Source organism: Brassica oleracea, chromosome C7, assembly GCF_000695525.1.
Source record: "Brassica oleracea var. oleracea cultivar TO1000 chromosome C7, BOL, whole genome shotgun sequence".
In the NCBI taxonomy this organism is placed as follows: domain Eukaryota; kingdom Viridiplantae; phylum Streptophyta; class Magnoliopsida; order Brassicales; family Brassicaceae; genus Brassica; species Brassica oleracea.
Genome location: NC_027754.1, coordinates 7,362,493 through 7,377,225, shown reverse-complemented (window position 1 = coordinate 7,377,225; position 14,733 = coordinate 7,362,493). Strand labels below are relative to the sequence as shown.

The following is a 14,733-nucleotide window of genomic DNA, read 5'->3' as shown; positions in this document are numbered from 1 at the left end:
CGGGTTTCGGGTTTCGGGTTTCGGGTTTCGGGTTTCGGGTTTGGGGTTTCGGGTTTTGGGGTTCCGGGTTTTGGATTTCGGGTTTCGGCTTTCGGCTTTTTGGTTTCGGGTTTGGGGTTTCGGGTTTAGGTGTTCGGGGTTTGGCAAGACTCAGCTGACCCAGCAGTCTACCGACGGATTACCCGTCACCTTATCCACACTTGAAGTGGATAAGATTTACGAGGAGGTAAATTTTCAAAAAAATTAATTTTTAATTATTCATTTACTTTAACTTTAAATTTTTACTTACAATATTTTTTTTTTGTTTTTAAGGTTGTCCCTAAAAAAAAGGGACGGACGTTGGGTATTGGTTCCGTCAACGATGTTCCGAGAGCGACATCGTCTTATGGTCAGCGACGGGATGATGAAGTCACTGAGCTGCGTAGAGAGTCCGCTCAGCTGCGTAACGAGTTGACCGCGACAAAATCTCGTATGGGTGGAGTCGAGGGCTTCTTGGACGTTATTGCGGCCACAAATCCGGAATGGGAGTCCATGTTGAGGAACATGCGACAACAACATCCCATTCAAGGCGAGTCATCCGACGTACATAACGAGGCGGATGTTACGAGGAGGAGTGATGAATTCTACCGGGCGATGAACGACCCTTAGTTTTTTTTTTGGTTGTTGTATTATATAAATTCAAAACTTATTTATATATAAAATATTTTCATTTTGATTTATTTTTATTTTAAATTTTAATTTATTATTAAATTAAATAATTTTAATTATTTTTTAATTATATTTTTAAATTCTGTAAAAATAATAAAAACGAAGTAAATTCGTAGCTAATGTACGACCTCTTTACGTGGAAACCTTACGAGGAAATGACGAGAAACAATTAACGACTATTTTACGAGGAAACATTTGCGAGGAAATAACGAGGAAAAGTTTACGAGTATTTTACGAGGAAATCGTTTCGTGGTTGTTACGTGTATTTTGCGAGGAAACTCTTTCAAGGTATTTACGTGTAGGTTACGAGGAACTCATTTCGAGGTATTTACGAGGAATTGTAGCGACGTCTTTGCGTGGAATATTGACGTGGTCTTTACGACGAATCGCCCTACTTCGTCTTTACGACGAAATTTATTCCTCGCTAAGTTACGACGAATTAGCGAGGAAATATGTGTTACGACGGACGAGTAACGAGCAAACGCGCTTCCTCGCTATTTCGTCGTAAAGCCTCTTTTACGACGAAATAACGAGGAAAACCGCCCTCGTTAAGGTGATGTTTTCTTGTAGTGATTAGTCATTTATTACAGAAAATAATACATAGAGAAGACATGAACATGTGACATACGGGTCAAAAGAAGGGATCTTGACCAATTTACCACAATAACAACATTGGATATAAGCCTATAAATTTTTATTTATTGATTTCATGTGGGTCAGTTGACCCCCATGCCTCCAACGTGGCTCCGCCACTGACAACAATGACAAACCATTTTTTTAGTAAAAAAAAAATACCAGTGAAACCATTTGGTTGTTTGTATCTATGGTTTAAAATATATGTCTAATAGAAAAAGTGAGAGTGGAAGTGGTGGTTCTTGCTGTAATGTTACAGAGGAAGGAGGAAGATGATGACTATAGAAGACAAACGGCAAGCAAAAAAATATCAGAATTAAATATGTATTAGCTATAAATATTAAACCTTGGAGAAAAGAAACAAAGAATCGACTTGTCACAGTGTTTCGGAGACATAATAGTAGTTCGTGTAAGAAATTTAAAATAAATCTACGTTGATGTATGTTTTAGCACAGGTCATTAGTGTATGTACTGATCGGGACCGCGGTTTACTGTTGATGTATGAATTGGCCTTTTTCCCATAAATTATGATACATAATGTACTATGTGTAGGGCATATGAGGAGTTAAATAAATCATCTTATCACTGAACTCTCTATCTAAGGTAGCATTATCTTTTCAAACATGATTATTATTTTTAGAAAATTATAAATATATAAAAAAAAAAAAAATTGGGATCATATCCATTGTAGGAATTAAATGAAGTATGTATACATAGCAAGGAAAATACTATGATATTTGTGTAATAATTGGCATATTGCCCTTGAGATGCACCATTTACATTTTAATGATTTTTTTTTTCTTTTCTTACAAATATTTTTCCCTTCTACTTTAATTGCTTCCAATTTCTGTTAATAAATATTGAACTTTGTAGTTTACATGATAAAAACATAGATTTTTTTTCAACACATAAATGATTTGAAACTTTCAAAACAGACATATATTTTATAAATTTTATATAATACTAGGGTAAACCAGCCCTACGGGCGGGGGAGTTAATGACAAATAATATAAATTTAATTTACATGTTTAATTTATTTTTAACTAAAAATATATTTAACGTTCATAATTTTTACAACATTATTAACTATTCATTTTATAAATTATATATTTACTTAATTATTATAAAATTGTAAAAATAATTTTCTTTTTTTATAATTTTTTTTCTTAAAAATTAATGATTTTCACGATGTAAAAAAAATAACTTATTCATTATAATATAAAATATTTAAAGATAGATAAATTGATAATATGAAACTATTCTTACACTGTACATAAACATGTTCTTTTTTGAGAAACTGTATACATATACATGTTTGTTAGAATCTTATATGTCCTATTATATATATGAAAATTAAGTTAACCATGTTATCAAAATAATTGAACAAATTTTCTGAAATAAATATTACTGGCTAACTTAAAAAAGATAACCTTTACAATAATTCTATTATACATTACTATATATTGACTATATTGATTGTATCTTGTCATTGGATACAATTATTTTCAAACTAAATTTTTAAAAAAATTGTTTGATCATATATTATTTGTTGGTTGTGGTTTTCGTTTTTTTAATTTTTAAATGTTTTCCCTTAAGATTTACTTTATTGTTGGCTTAGATTTGATGAATCATGATAAACAATATGATAGATGAATTTTTCTCTTATGAGTTAAGTTTTTAAATAACTTTATGATGAGATGATAATATGAGAAGAGAAAACATGAATGCTATCCCAAGGAGGAGACATCATCATCAAGAAAAAACTTCAGATTCTATTCAAATACATCAAGAAACACACAGAGAAATTATCATTACATACATACACTTGTCATCAAATTCAGCAATCAAATCATTTTTAGTTATGAAATATACACCAAAAGAGAAACAAAGACACTGTTTTAAAAACTTACTTCCGAGTTCTTTTACGATTATCCATGCCCTCTGTGGAGTCCAACATCCAGGCATCTTATGCTGTTGGGTTTCTTGAGCAAGAACACCGCAATGAGAAGGTATTTTGCTGAAGTACACATGGAATTTCAACATTTCAAGTTCTTCACCGTTTTAAAAACTGTAGCTGGCTTTATGTCTTCTCCCGCCTGGTGTCATCATCATGAGGGCGATGAGACCCTGAGTATCTACTATTCCTGCCATGAAAGCATGTGCATACAGTGAATACATACGATAAGGAAGACGTGAAATTGGTAACTTTATGCTGGAGGTTAATTTGTTAACTATACAAACATAAATCAGAAGAAAATATATATGATTCATCTCCTTACAATATAAATCCTGAAGATTTGATTGTGAAAACTATCTAAAGAGGCAGAAAACTAAATTTACCAATTTGAATTTCATTAGTAAAGACTAAAGAGTGAACCTTGATGAACATGTCAAAATAGCCAAACACTATGTAATCAAGAAACATTTGTTGTAAAGCTCTGACTCCACTTATTAAGTGAATCAGTATCAACAATCCCATTAACCATAGAAGCTCTTTCGTGGTTTCATAGTCTTTTTGCCTGGTTCATTTTGAAGTTAGTTATAACTGTTGCAGTCCATACACATAAAGCATAGTACAATTATAGCAAACAAATTCACAATAGCTTATGTTTTAGTAGCTTGTTTTCCTCTGCCAATTGCGAACCAAAATATCTCTGTAGAATTAGAATCCATATGATTTTCTTAGGGGACAACTGAAAGCTTGAAGAAAAATATCTATGTTTTAACGGATATGAAAATACTTAAATATGATATACCTGATGTGTGTGTGAGAAATCTTAAAGACTCAAAGAACATGCCAAGAAGACACTTTTGCTCTTGTTTGTCTTGTCCTCAGAGTTGACCATGTTGTAACTACAAAGAGAGATTCAACGTAGGGATATGGTTAATGTTCTTTGCAATCTCAACAAAACTGGTCTTCTCCGTGAACCTAATAGAAACAATAAGATTTACTCCATCGAGTTAATAGAAATAATAAGATTTATTTGTGGTATAAAAAATCAGAGTTTAAGTTAATAAAAATATATCATCTCATCCACCAAAGTAATATAAACACCAATGAGATCACCACCCTTATTCACATTCCGTGCTTCCCATAAATGCAGAAGCTTTGTCACAATGGTCTCGCCACACCTATCAGCCTTCGATTCTGAAACCAGAATTTTCAAATTTAAAATTTTTGTACTGAATTTGAGAGTCAAAGGATTGAAGTGATGACTTGCAGGGATATAGACTTACATAGTTATACTCGCAGTTTCAAGTAATGGGAGAGGCATTGGGTGATAGATCTTGAGAAGACAACATTTGGATTCACGCACTTGGAGACCAAGATAAGACACGACTGTTTTGCTCCACCGGAATATGTAACATCACATTCAGTCAAACCATTCCTTTTCACAACCTCCACATTCATGGCCTCTCTCCTTCACACGCTCTTTCTCCTAATCTCTCCCTCAATTCAGCAGCCGCCGCAGCTCTAACTCAACCACCTGATCCTTCTCAACTACCATCTCCTCTGTCATTTCCATCGAAGACAAGTTCCCCGACTCCACTCTCTCCTACCTCGATCCCACTACGGTGGTGTCAAAACAGTCACCATCTCCTCCACCGGGAGGAAAACCATCCTACTTGCCGTCCCATGACCATGAGCTTTCACTCCAAGCTGCTCGCAGAAAACGTTCATGGATTCGTTAAAGCCAGAGAGCTCTAATCCAAAACCAAGAAGGCGAGTAACAACGATATGTAAAGCATGAGATGATGAATTATACGGATACAAACTCAACTATTTAGAGTGCAGATTCACCGACTGTAAGAAGAAGAGATGCACTAAATGAGAAACATTGGAATGAATGGGGAGAATGAGTTAGGAAGAACTTTAATGACAACGATTTAATGTAATTCGTAACTGTTCGGTTTCCTATTGTCGGTGAGAAGAACTACAGTCGAATTGAAATGAACGGCAGATTCCAGCAATGATTGGCCGTTGTTAATCGTCTCTGGCGAAAAAAAGAAGAACCCTGACAATCTTGACTTGCCATTCTCTAAGAAGGAGAAGGTGAGACAAAGGTGAAACAAATTAAGCTTTTGTTTATATTTTTCAGCCCAAATAACGTTATTCAAAACCTATGACATATTAATGTTGCCCTACCTATCCTGTCTAATCGGCTTACACTTAACATTAATGTTGGTGAATCAGTGGAATAATGAGTTGTAATGCTTGAAGTATGCAGAGGGTGGGTAGGAGATGATTTATCCATTCCAGTCAAGATGACAAACCTTACAATCAATCCGATAGTAAGTTATTGTTATGGGTCAAGTTATAAAAAAATTTGGGTCTGCTTTAAAAATTCTTACGTTTATACAGTTGATTGGGGTATTGTTTCTTAACCAGAGAGCTTCAACGTAGAAGAGGTTTGAAAACTTGTCCGATAGTGTGGTTTTTAGAACATGTGAAAGAAGAACTTGTGTGTTTTTCTTGCGTTGGTTTCGGTTGGATCAATACAGTTGGTTTGAGCCAGTAAAAAATTAACAATGTAAAAGTCTAAACAATCTGTTTGAGTCGTTAAACGTTTATTTTTCTAACTAAAAATTCCTGATTGATTAGTTGTCATCAGTATACGAAATACCAAGTGCTTAGGAACCTCAAAATCATTAAGTCCTCTAAGAAAAATTAAAGTCTAAAAATAAGTAAATTGTGTTCAAATATTAAACCAATGCAACAACGATAGTTGAAAACCAAATAAAGAAAAACTTAGTCAAAGCATAAACATAGAAAAATAGAGACTAACACTCCAACGCATGCTAGCATTGACTGGGATGAGTGATGGATGCTCTATTATCCAGCAGCACGGTTAGCTTTCTGTGCTACATCAGTGTTACTGGTGGTTTTGTTTCCCTCATCAGTAAGGTCCCCACAACCTTTCGAAGATGCACACACATCAATCTCAACTGGGCTGTTATAGGTGACAGAACCGATGAAGAAAGCACCTTTGTAATAGCTATAGACTTAGTCTCCCCTGTCAAGTTTTAGTAAGATACTTTGACCCTGAACTTATGTGTTTGACCAATGGTGTCATTGTCGGCACCAATGTTTTCATTAGACTACATTTTTTTTAAAAAAAGAGAGTTATAAATAACTCTAGGTATAATCTGAAGCCAACTAAGCTCAAAGTAGTTGTCAACTTATTCCATAGCGTGCTTTCCTGTCAACTCATGACCTGCATCACTAAGTAGCACGAAAACAGTCTGGTTGTTGTCGTTGTCATAGACAGAGACTTTTGCATGCTACCTGTGATTAAGAGAAAAAAGTTAATGACAGAGACAAAAAAGTAATTATTGAGGTTAGTGTTCATACTTTGCAACACCAGCTAGGTTAACTAGTCATATTTTGGGTACATCAATGAAGAAGGGCTTCTTGTGCCTTTAGTTTTACAATCACTGCAGGCAATATAGTACCACGTTCAAAATCATCAATTGTGGCTATGCAGACAAACAACATATCTTCCAATCGGTTAGAAGCAATAAACGTCAGCAACACTGATTTAACATAAGGCTACATAAACACATAGTTAAGATGAACACATATTAGCTGAAGAGTAAAATAAATCTATATTACAGTTCAACTTGAACTTGGTAAGATATAAGTAATCAAAGTCAACTATATGATGAACAAAACCTATCAAGCATCGATCCAGTTGCCGCTTCAAGAGCATAATATTTGGCCTTAAGTATGGATTTAATATAAGAGATCAGTAAGACAGCCAAAATATCCAATTGGAGTTTTTAAAGATAAAATAGTTTGACTGAGAAAAATCTTCAAGTTAAATGTTTAAAAATTTGAATTACTGACATTTTAAAAAAAATCTGGGATGGTCAAATAAGTACATTAGTAGAAACATTTGCCAAAAATTACATAAACATCTCATGTCACAATTAGGAGTCAGTTGGTTAAGAAAAAGAGAGAAATGATTACCTCCAACACGTTTTGCGTTCACGGTTGCAACTAAGAGGACGATGGGAGTATTGGCACATGCTGTAAATTTCTTGGAGAATTCTGATAATCAATGTTATACAATTTCATAACAGGTCCCCGGAAAATGATAATCATTGATTGAATACAACGATCCATTAAAATTGGTTTACCTGGGAGCTGAGTGTTGTGATAGATAATCCAAGCAGCTCGTTTTGTTTAAGGAACATGAGCCCTTCTTCAAGCAATAGAGAATTCAGAATCGATAAACAAAGAGCAGTTAGCCGGAAATATTCAATCAAACAAGTATTTAGATTGCAATAACAGACTTACATTTACATCCACCCACATGAGTACCTCACAGAACCGGAGTAATCCGACCTCAACAGTGGAGGAGAATCTAGGACTTCAAATCGGAGAAAAACATTCTGGAGTTAGCCATATCACAGAGACTAAAGAAGATGCTTTGGAGAGGAGGAAAGCATACCTTTTTATACCAGTAGAAACACCGCCTCTCAGAAGATTAACACACATTTAAGAGTAGATCGTGGGTAAAGGAGTAAAGAACATGTTAAATGCGATGAATCTGGAAGGAGTTTCATTTTGATTGATGGAAAGAAGGTTAAAGGTCGTGATCGAAACACCAAGGAACGGAATAGTGACGCCGACTAAAGCAAATATGTCTCTCCTAATGGTAGAGATCGAAGAACGATGAGAACCCTAAGCGCTTGAGCAACTGAGAACGGGCCGCGTTAAATGCCAAGAATAAAGCCCAAATGAAGATGAATCCCATATACATCCACACACTGTACTGAAACGCATTGTTTATAAAAAGAGGACAGGTGTCAGCCTCTCATTGCCCTATTTGATGAGGTGGTAAGAGGAGAAGAGAATAATCTTCTATTTTATATTATAAGATTCTATAGTCGCGATTTTAATTCTATATTATTTTAGACATATAATATAATATAGTTAGATTTAATTTTTAAAATGAGACACAATGTTGGTGTGTTCCATTTTATTTAGAAACATAGAATAGTACAATATTCTCTCTCTCTCTCTCTCTCTCTCTCTCTCTCTCTCTCTCTCTCTCTCTGCATGTTCCCTTGTTTACTCATCCGCCAACTCTTCATCTTTCTCATCCTTCTTATTTTCTTCATCTTCTTGTTGCTATAAATTAATTATTTACTATATATTTTTAAAAAATAGTATAGTACAATATCGACCATTATATTAAAAATCCTTACGCGCGGAGAAGGAGAACGTTGCCCACTTCATACTAAATTGACACATATATCAATGTATGGCTACATTCTTAATAAATAGGTTGTTATGAATATTAAACAAAATGGCTCATATATAAAAATGATTATTTTTATAGATAATTTGGTACACAAGAAAATTAGGAAAAGTAGGTTTTAAATACATAAACATTTTCGTAATATCTTCAAATGATATCAATGCATGGCTATATTCTTAATAAATAAGGTTGTTATGAATACTAAGCAAAATGACCCATGTATAAAAATGATTATTTTTGTAGATAATTTGGTACACAAGAAATTTTTTAAAAAAGGTTTTAAATACATAAACATTTTCATAATATCCTCAAATGGTAGAAATAGAAGAAATACTATGGGAAAAACAAATTCAAATCTCAAAAGATAGAGAAAAACGTGTCAGAATATATATATATATCTATATTCACCAGAACAAATGGGCTCACAGAGCTTGGTGATGTTATGTTGCTAAGACATAGAAAGTATTGAATTAGTTAGTTCTGAAGGCATAGATGATTTCGTATACAAAATACTGTTGGGCAGTGCAAAGTATAAAGACTTTTCATCAAAGAAGATAGTATTCACAATGGACTGCTTAGGTTTTGATTTTATGAAGATAGTGTCTACATCAATAGAGTAGTTAGTGTTCTCACGCACTTGATAAAATTCACATAAGATATTTTTCAACAAGTTTACTATTACACTTGTTCCACATGTAAAAAATTCAAAGATGGACAATGTATTATGGAAAGGTCGGAGTCTCCCATCAACAATATGTGTCATGCTCTCCTGGCTTGGCTAGCTAAGCTGTTATAGTGAATCTTAATATTACAGTTTATTTGTTGGAGAAAACTAATCCGTCTTCCCTTCTTTTAATATTTGTTTTCAGATGTTATCAAAGTTAAGATCCAAATAACAGAGTACAGCTAAAGTGGAAATGACTTGCCATAAGAGCAGCTGGCGAAAGAGATAATATCTACAAAGGAAACTGAATCGGATCCTGAGTCATGTATTAAGAAGGAAAACGCACAAACAAGACCAATCTGACTCTCTTATTATATCAAGCAGAGGGCATTGAGGTAGTTATCACGACATAGGACAGGTATTGAAGTCCTTCCTGGATCTTTGTGATAGCTGTGGTTTGGTCAGAGCGAAGACTATTGTTGAAAGTGCTTGCCTTTTCCTCCATGGTTGATGTTTTCAGAAGTTCATCTTTGGAATCATCAGCGGCAGCTCCTTTGATCGCAGCTGAGAATGTTTCAGAGACATCTGATATACCTGCAATTACGAAAAGTATATTCGAAAAGTTTCACCCTTTTAGTTTTCTCTAGTTTCACAAGCATCCCCAAACTAAAAACCAGTATAAAACTAAGGCAAAATAAAACCCCAAACTAAATTGAAATGATTATGGACCAACCTGTTATAAAACTGTTGGAAACTGCTTCCACATATCCAGCCATCAATTCTGCCTTACCTCTAATCAGCCTAGCTTTTTCAGTGGGATCCTCTGGCCACTCGATTTTTAATGTCTCAGCGTCTTCATCCTCAACTCTGTTGGCATGAGATGTCATGGATTTACCGAGAATAAGCAGATGAGTGACTGCAAAACAGCACATCTCAGAAAGTCCCTGCAGAACAAAATTTCATATTAGTTGATAGGTTTCAATTCGGCCTCCCTCAAAAAGGAAGATACTGGTGGTACAAGAAAGAACTATCTTTATATTCTAAGAGAGACAAGGGAACACTCTTCGCACATGAACTCCTTCTGAGTGAAGAGAGTCAAGCCTGCCACCGGTCCGCTGGATCGTATCGTTTATGTTTAGACCCGCTAAAGCGTTTGTGAACCTGAAATCATCACAAGTGACAAGCAAATATAATTAGATCAAAGAAATATACTACATACGCACTCATCACTTAATCTTCACATGGGAACTTTCTTGACGCAAGACAAACCATAAAATAAACTTTTGTGTAGATTTCAAGTTTCTAATCTGTATTTGGTTACGGATCCGGAGGGACAAACAACAGATTCCTATGACATTGCCGGGTATTGAAGGAACGTATTACGGTGATTTTGATTAGAAAAGAAACATAAAAAGAGCAAAAGAGAAATATTAAAGAGTATAATTTGAGAGAAGGAAAGGAGAATAGTTATGATTACCCAGCAGCCATATCAGCAGCTTTGCTGACGCTGGAGTTGTACAGATTCTTCATGTCATCATCATTGCCTTCGGTGTTAATATCTATTTTCTTCCCTTTGTCAGACTCTGCTTTACGTCCACTCATTTCATCAGCGAAGCTGAATAGTTGCTGGATCTGTTTGAGCGTCCCATCAAACAACACTTTCTCATCTTGCGACAGTTTCCCCTTTCTCCTGTTGAACAACAGAGTATAGTGGCTTGACAATGCTTCTAATTCCTGAATCATCAGACAGCAAGAAATTTAGGGCAAATAAAGTTTAAGAGAATTATACTTGATAGGAATTTGACAGACAAGTGATTTTCATAGATAAGTATCTCACCTCGAGCTGCTCAGGACCACCATAAATGTAAAAGCATCGATCAAACGTCACTTCCTCCATCATTTGATCCCTGTTCTTCTCATTTCCGAGACCAGTCTCTGTAATCAATAAATCCATAGTCTCCTTGCCAACAAACTCAAGAACTTGCATTCCTTTGGCAGTTAATGCTTTTCCCGTCTGCATATCAGAAGAAAGGGCTAAACGAAATGCTGAGCTAAAGAAAAACAGAAGAAAGGGCTAAACGAAATGTTAAGCTAAAGAAATAAGACAGAAGAAGACACAAACAGCACAAACCTCCAATAGAGACGGTGCACCAGATCCAGCTTCCCTAGGCGAAGAACCTTGCTGGACACTGTCTTCAAGCCTACAAGAGAAATAATGGAGCATCAACAACTTGAACATTGTCTTCTCATAGGAAAAGCAGTCGCTACTAAAAAACACAAGACCTCTGTAATCGTTAAGCTACTACAGTCTAACCAGTTGCCAGTAAAAATGTATTCTTATCGTTAGCAAATGACACGTACAGCCTACCCAACGTTTTACTGGTAATAGAGAACCAAAGGAGCAAGCAAATTTACCAGAAGAAGAATCTATTAGATTATACTGAGCATGTTCCTGTTGTTGTTAAGTCAGCCAAGTATTTAGACCCTCCGAAATTTGAAGTAATTAATTTCAGGCTAAAACTTACCTAAATATATTCACGCAGCATTGAATTGATAAATGATAAATCCTTTAAATTACTGCAGTCCAACTAAATCTTATTTCCGTTTTTGTCAGGGTATAACGTTAGTGACCTGAACCATTTCCACTCACAAATTTTTTACACCCTCAGTGACATACAAAAGAAAAGAAAAGTAACATACTTTTGCACCAAACTTGTGCCTCCTTTTAGCGCATTTCCTAGCGCCATCCAAGCTCCAGAAGTGAAACTCTCAACTGAATCATCGAAAACCTTCAAACCCTGGAAAAGGCAACATATAGAAACTACGTAAATTTTAACATATAAGCATAAAACTTATGGGCAGAAACAAAAGGTCTATGTAGTAAAGAGCAATATCGCATTATCAATATCATCACAACGGTCAACGGGTGCTTGGGCTATAAGAAGCAAGAGAAAACACTTTGCCTGGCTAAGAAGAGACTCTTCACTTGCATCCTCCAATTTGCCTAAAGCTAACTTCTTTAACTTGTCACTCTCATCATCACTATCCTGCTCTGTATCAGTTATCTCTTCTTCCTTGGCAGAAGATTCTGAGTCTTCATCCGCTTCTTGCATATCCGCAATGCTTTTCGCTGCTTTCTCTGCCACTGCTGCAGCCTACACGAGAAGATGAGCATCATTCCCAAAAACTCTGGTTCAAAGAAGATACAGGGAAACATAATCACTTCTAATTATAATCCCATCAGCGTTGCAAAAACTCAATGACCAAATAAACATTAAAAGAAAAATATAAAAAATCATTTCTTTATGATTATTTTGCATCACCATCATCTTCCTACACATTTATACACAATACACTAAATCGCTATCATTTGTTACTGTACACTCGGATCCGATATCTCCAAGGCATTTCCAGAATACATAAAAAAAAAAAAGTAGGTCAAATCGGAATCGGGACATTACATTACGAGATAAATCTTCGGCGGCTTTTTGAAGATCTGAGAGCACAGAGAACCCCCAGCCCCATCCACCAGTGTTCTCCGGTGTCGGTTTCTCAGTTTCGGGATCCTCTCTCCGAATTGATTCTTCCTCTGATGACTGCTTCTCATCGTGCGTTTGTTTGTCTCCCTCCATCGAGAGGGGAAGGAAGGCAAATGAATGAAATGGTAACAAACTGTACTTCTGCTTCGTCGTGCAGCATAAGCATCCCTTCCTATACGTTGTCGTTTCGGTCGAATTTTAAAATACCTCTACTGTAGATTTCTTTCTTCCTTAGCCCAATATCCTAATCTTTGGCCCAATAGCCTTTTTCTTTACGGGTATACGTTGTCGTATTAACCCACCCTAAAATGTGGTGTTACTGTTCTAGGTTGCACGAATCTGAGATCCTTTTCATATTCCGGAAACGTTTTGGAATGGAAATCTTATTGGAAACGTGTGAAAATGTATTAGAAATGTGTTTCTTATGAATTTTATTTTCGAAACGCGATGAAATCTTCCATTTTTATTTTAGAAACTTGTAATTCTGATCTGGTGAATAACTACTTGTTGTGATTTTCTTGTATATTTAAAACATGTCCAACACATTTCTATATTTATTTCTATAATAATATTTTTTAAGTATGTAAATCTACTTGAATTTGTCTCTATTTCTCTTCTAATATGTAGATTCCTATTTTTCTATAAATAAGAGAATAAATAACATTTTTCAATTTTTACTTATAAAATTCAAAACCTGCTCTGTATGTAATCTAGGATAATCTCTTAAAACACACACGCAGCCACGGTCTCATGCAGTTTGCAATATTAAAGAAACAACAAGAAAAAATCCCATGAAAAATCTCCAAAGTGGCAAGTACTTCCATTTTATACCTCTAACTATTATACTTCCATAATAAACCTTGCAACTAAAATCATTCTTAATAAAACTACAAAAGTGGCTCATGTGTTTTATCTAACATTTAGTGGTATTCCGGTGCTACGCGCCGGGTTCGTATGTTTTATTTTCTAATAAAAACAAAATTGTTTTTTTTACATCCATTTGATAGTGGTTAGTTAGTGATAGCAATGTATTACTTTGTTTTTAAGTTGTTTAGTTCAAAGAAAAATAACATAAACGGTTTTCACTGATCAATTGAATAAAAAAGAATAAATAGCTGATAGTTGCACCAAAGTTAATATAGTTGCACTTAAAACATAAAGTAAATTTGATGTTTGGAAAGGAAAAACATGTAAGTGCATGTGTTTGTTTTGTGATTATCTTGTTCCAATGAAGATAATAAATTTGTTCATCCTCTTCTTAAAGTAGTAAACAATCCGCGTATGCTTTGTCAATGTCTTAGATGTGGCAATATGTTAGGAGATTCACTGTAGACGTATTGGTTAAATACTTTGTCTTGGTTATGTGTTTTGCCTTGGATGTTTTCAGATTAGGTAGCTTTTGTAAAGGTTTCCTCTCTCATTTTTAGTAATGATACTAACATAATTAGCAAAAAATAAAATAAATAATCTAAAACATGTTTGTATACCATAAACAAATTGTTTCATTTCTTTGTAATAGTAGCAGGTGATACATTTGTTTGTAAATCATATTTTTATTTCAGTATTAAAAACATTCATAATAAAATAGAAATGATTTTACATTCTTTCATTGTTTGTTTTACTTTGATATTTTGTTCCAACGTATTGTTTTCAATTTTTTTATTTTTTTTGAAACTTGACGTTTTCAATTTTTAACACTCACAAATAATCTAAAAAACTGTGCATGGTCATTGGTCAAGTCATTATATCTTCCCTTTACTGTATCAAAGACATTTTTATTACCAAATGCTCAAGCTTCACTTTTCCGAAGTATGGCATCTTCTCTCTTCTATTTCTTTCGTGTATTGACTCTTTTTTCCTTTACTGTATAAAACCTAAATTGTTGATTGTCAGAGTTATACGACATGTGTCACATATTGCT

The 14,733-nt window shown here is 34.7% G+C and overlaps 2 protein-coding genes and 1 long non-coding RNA gene across 5 annotated transcripts; all 3 read right to left on the bottom strand.

Annotated features, from left to right (window-relative positions):
• Positions 1–3,110: 3,110 nt before the first annotated feature.
• On the bottom strand, positions 3,111–5,416 carry LOC106304876. 2 transcript variants are annotated; one of them, XR_001262851.1, is made up of 4 exons: positions 5,247–5,416; positions 4,579–5,146; positions 4,098–4,489; positions 3,111–3,485 (listed from the first exon to the last, which is right to left on the bottom strand). It is a non-coding gene; the product is annotated as an uncharacterized LOC106304876 (long non-coding RNA). The 2 variants fall into 2 exon arrangements; XR_001262850.1 differs by lacking the exon at positions 5,247–5,416 and having other exon boundaries at positions 4,579–5,235.
• Positions 5,417–6,049: 633 nt separating this feature from the next.
• On the bottom strand, positions 6,050–8,028 carry LOC106305137. Of its 2 annotated transcripts, XM_013741506.1 has the most exons (6): positions 7,797–8,028; positions 7,643–7,715; positions 7,483–7,547; positions 7,313–7,393; positions 6,695–6,777; positions 6,050–6,628 (listed from the first exon to the last, which is right to left on the bottom strand). In XM_013741506.1, exons 1-5 carry the CDS (start codon positions 7,841–7,843, stop codon positions 6,717–6,719), a joined length of 327 nt encoding a protein of 108 aa, XP_013596960.1. In that variant the 5' UTR covers positions 7,844–8,028; the 3' UTR covers positions 6,050–6,628; positions 6,695–6,716. The 2 variants fall into 2 exon arrangements, with proteins under 2 accessions (XP_013596960.1, XP_013596961.1); XM_013741507.1 differs by lacking the exon at positions 6,695–6,777.
• Positions 8,029–9,456: 1,428 nt separating this feature from the next.
• LOC106301290 lies at positions 9,457–12,963 on the bottom strand. Its single transcript, XM_013737654.1, has 9 exons — positions 12,735–12,963; positions 12,237–12,428; positions 11,974–12,071; positions 11,405–11,474; positions 11,111–11,287; positions 10,751–11,007; positions 10,344–10,434; positions 10,007–10,217; positions 9,457–9,867 (listed from the first exon to the last, which is right to left on the bottom strand). Exons 1-9 carry the CDS (start codon positions 12,903–12,905, stop codon positions 9,650–9,652), a joined length of 1,485 nt encoding a protein of 494 aa, XP_013593108.1. The 5' UTR covers positions 12,906–12,963; the 3' UTR covers positions 9,457–9,649.
• Between the last annotated feature and the right edge of the window lie 1,770 nt (positions 12,964–14,733).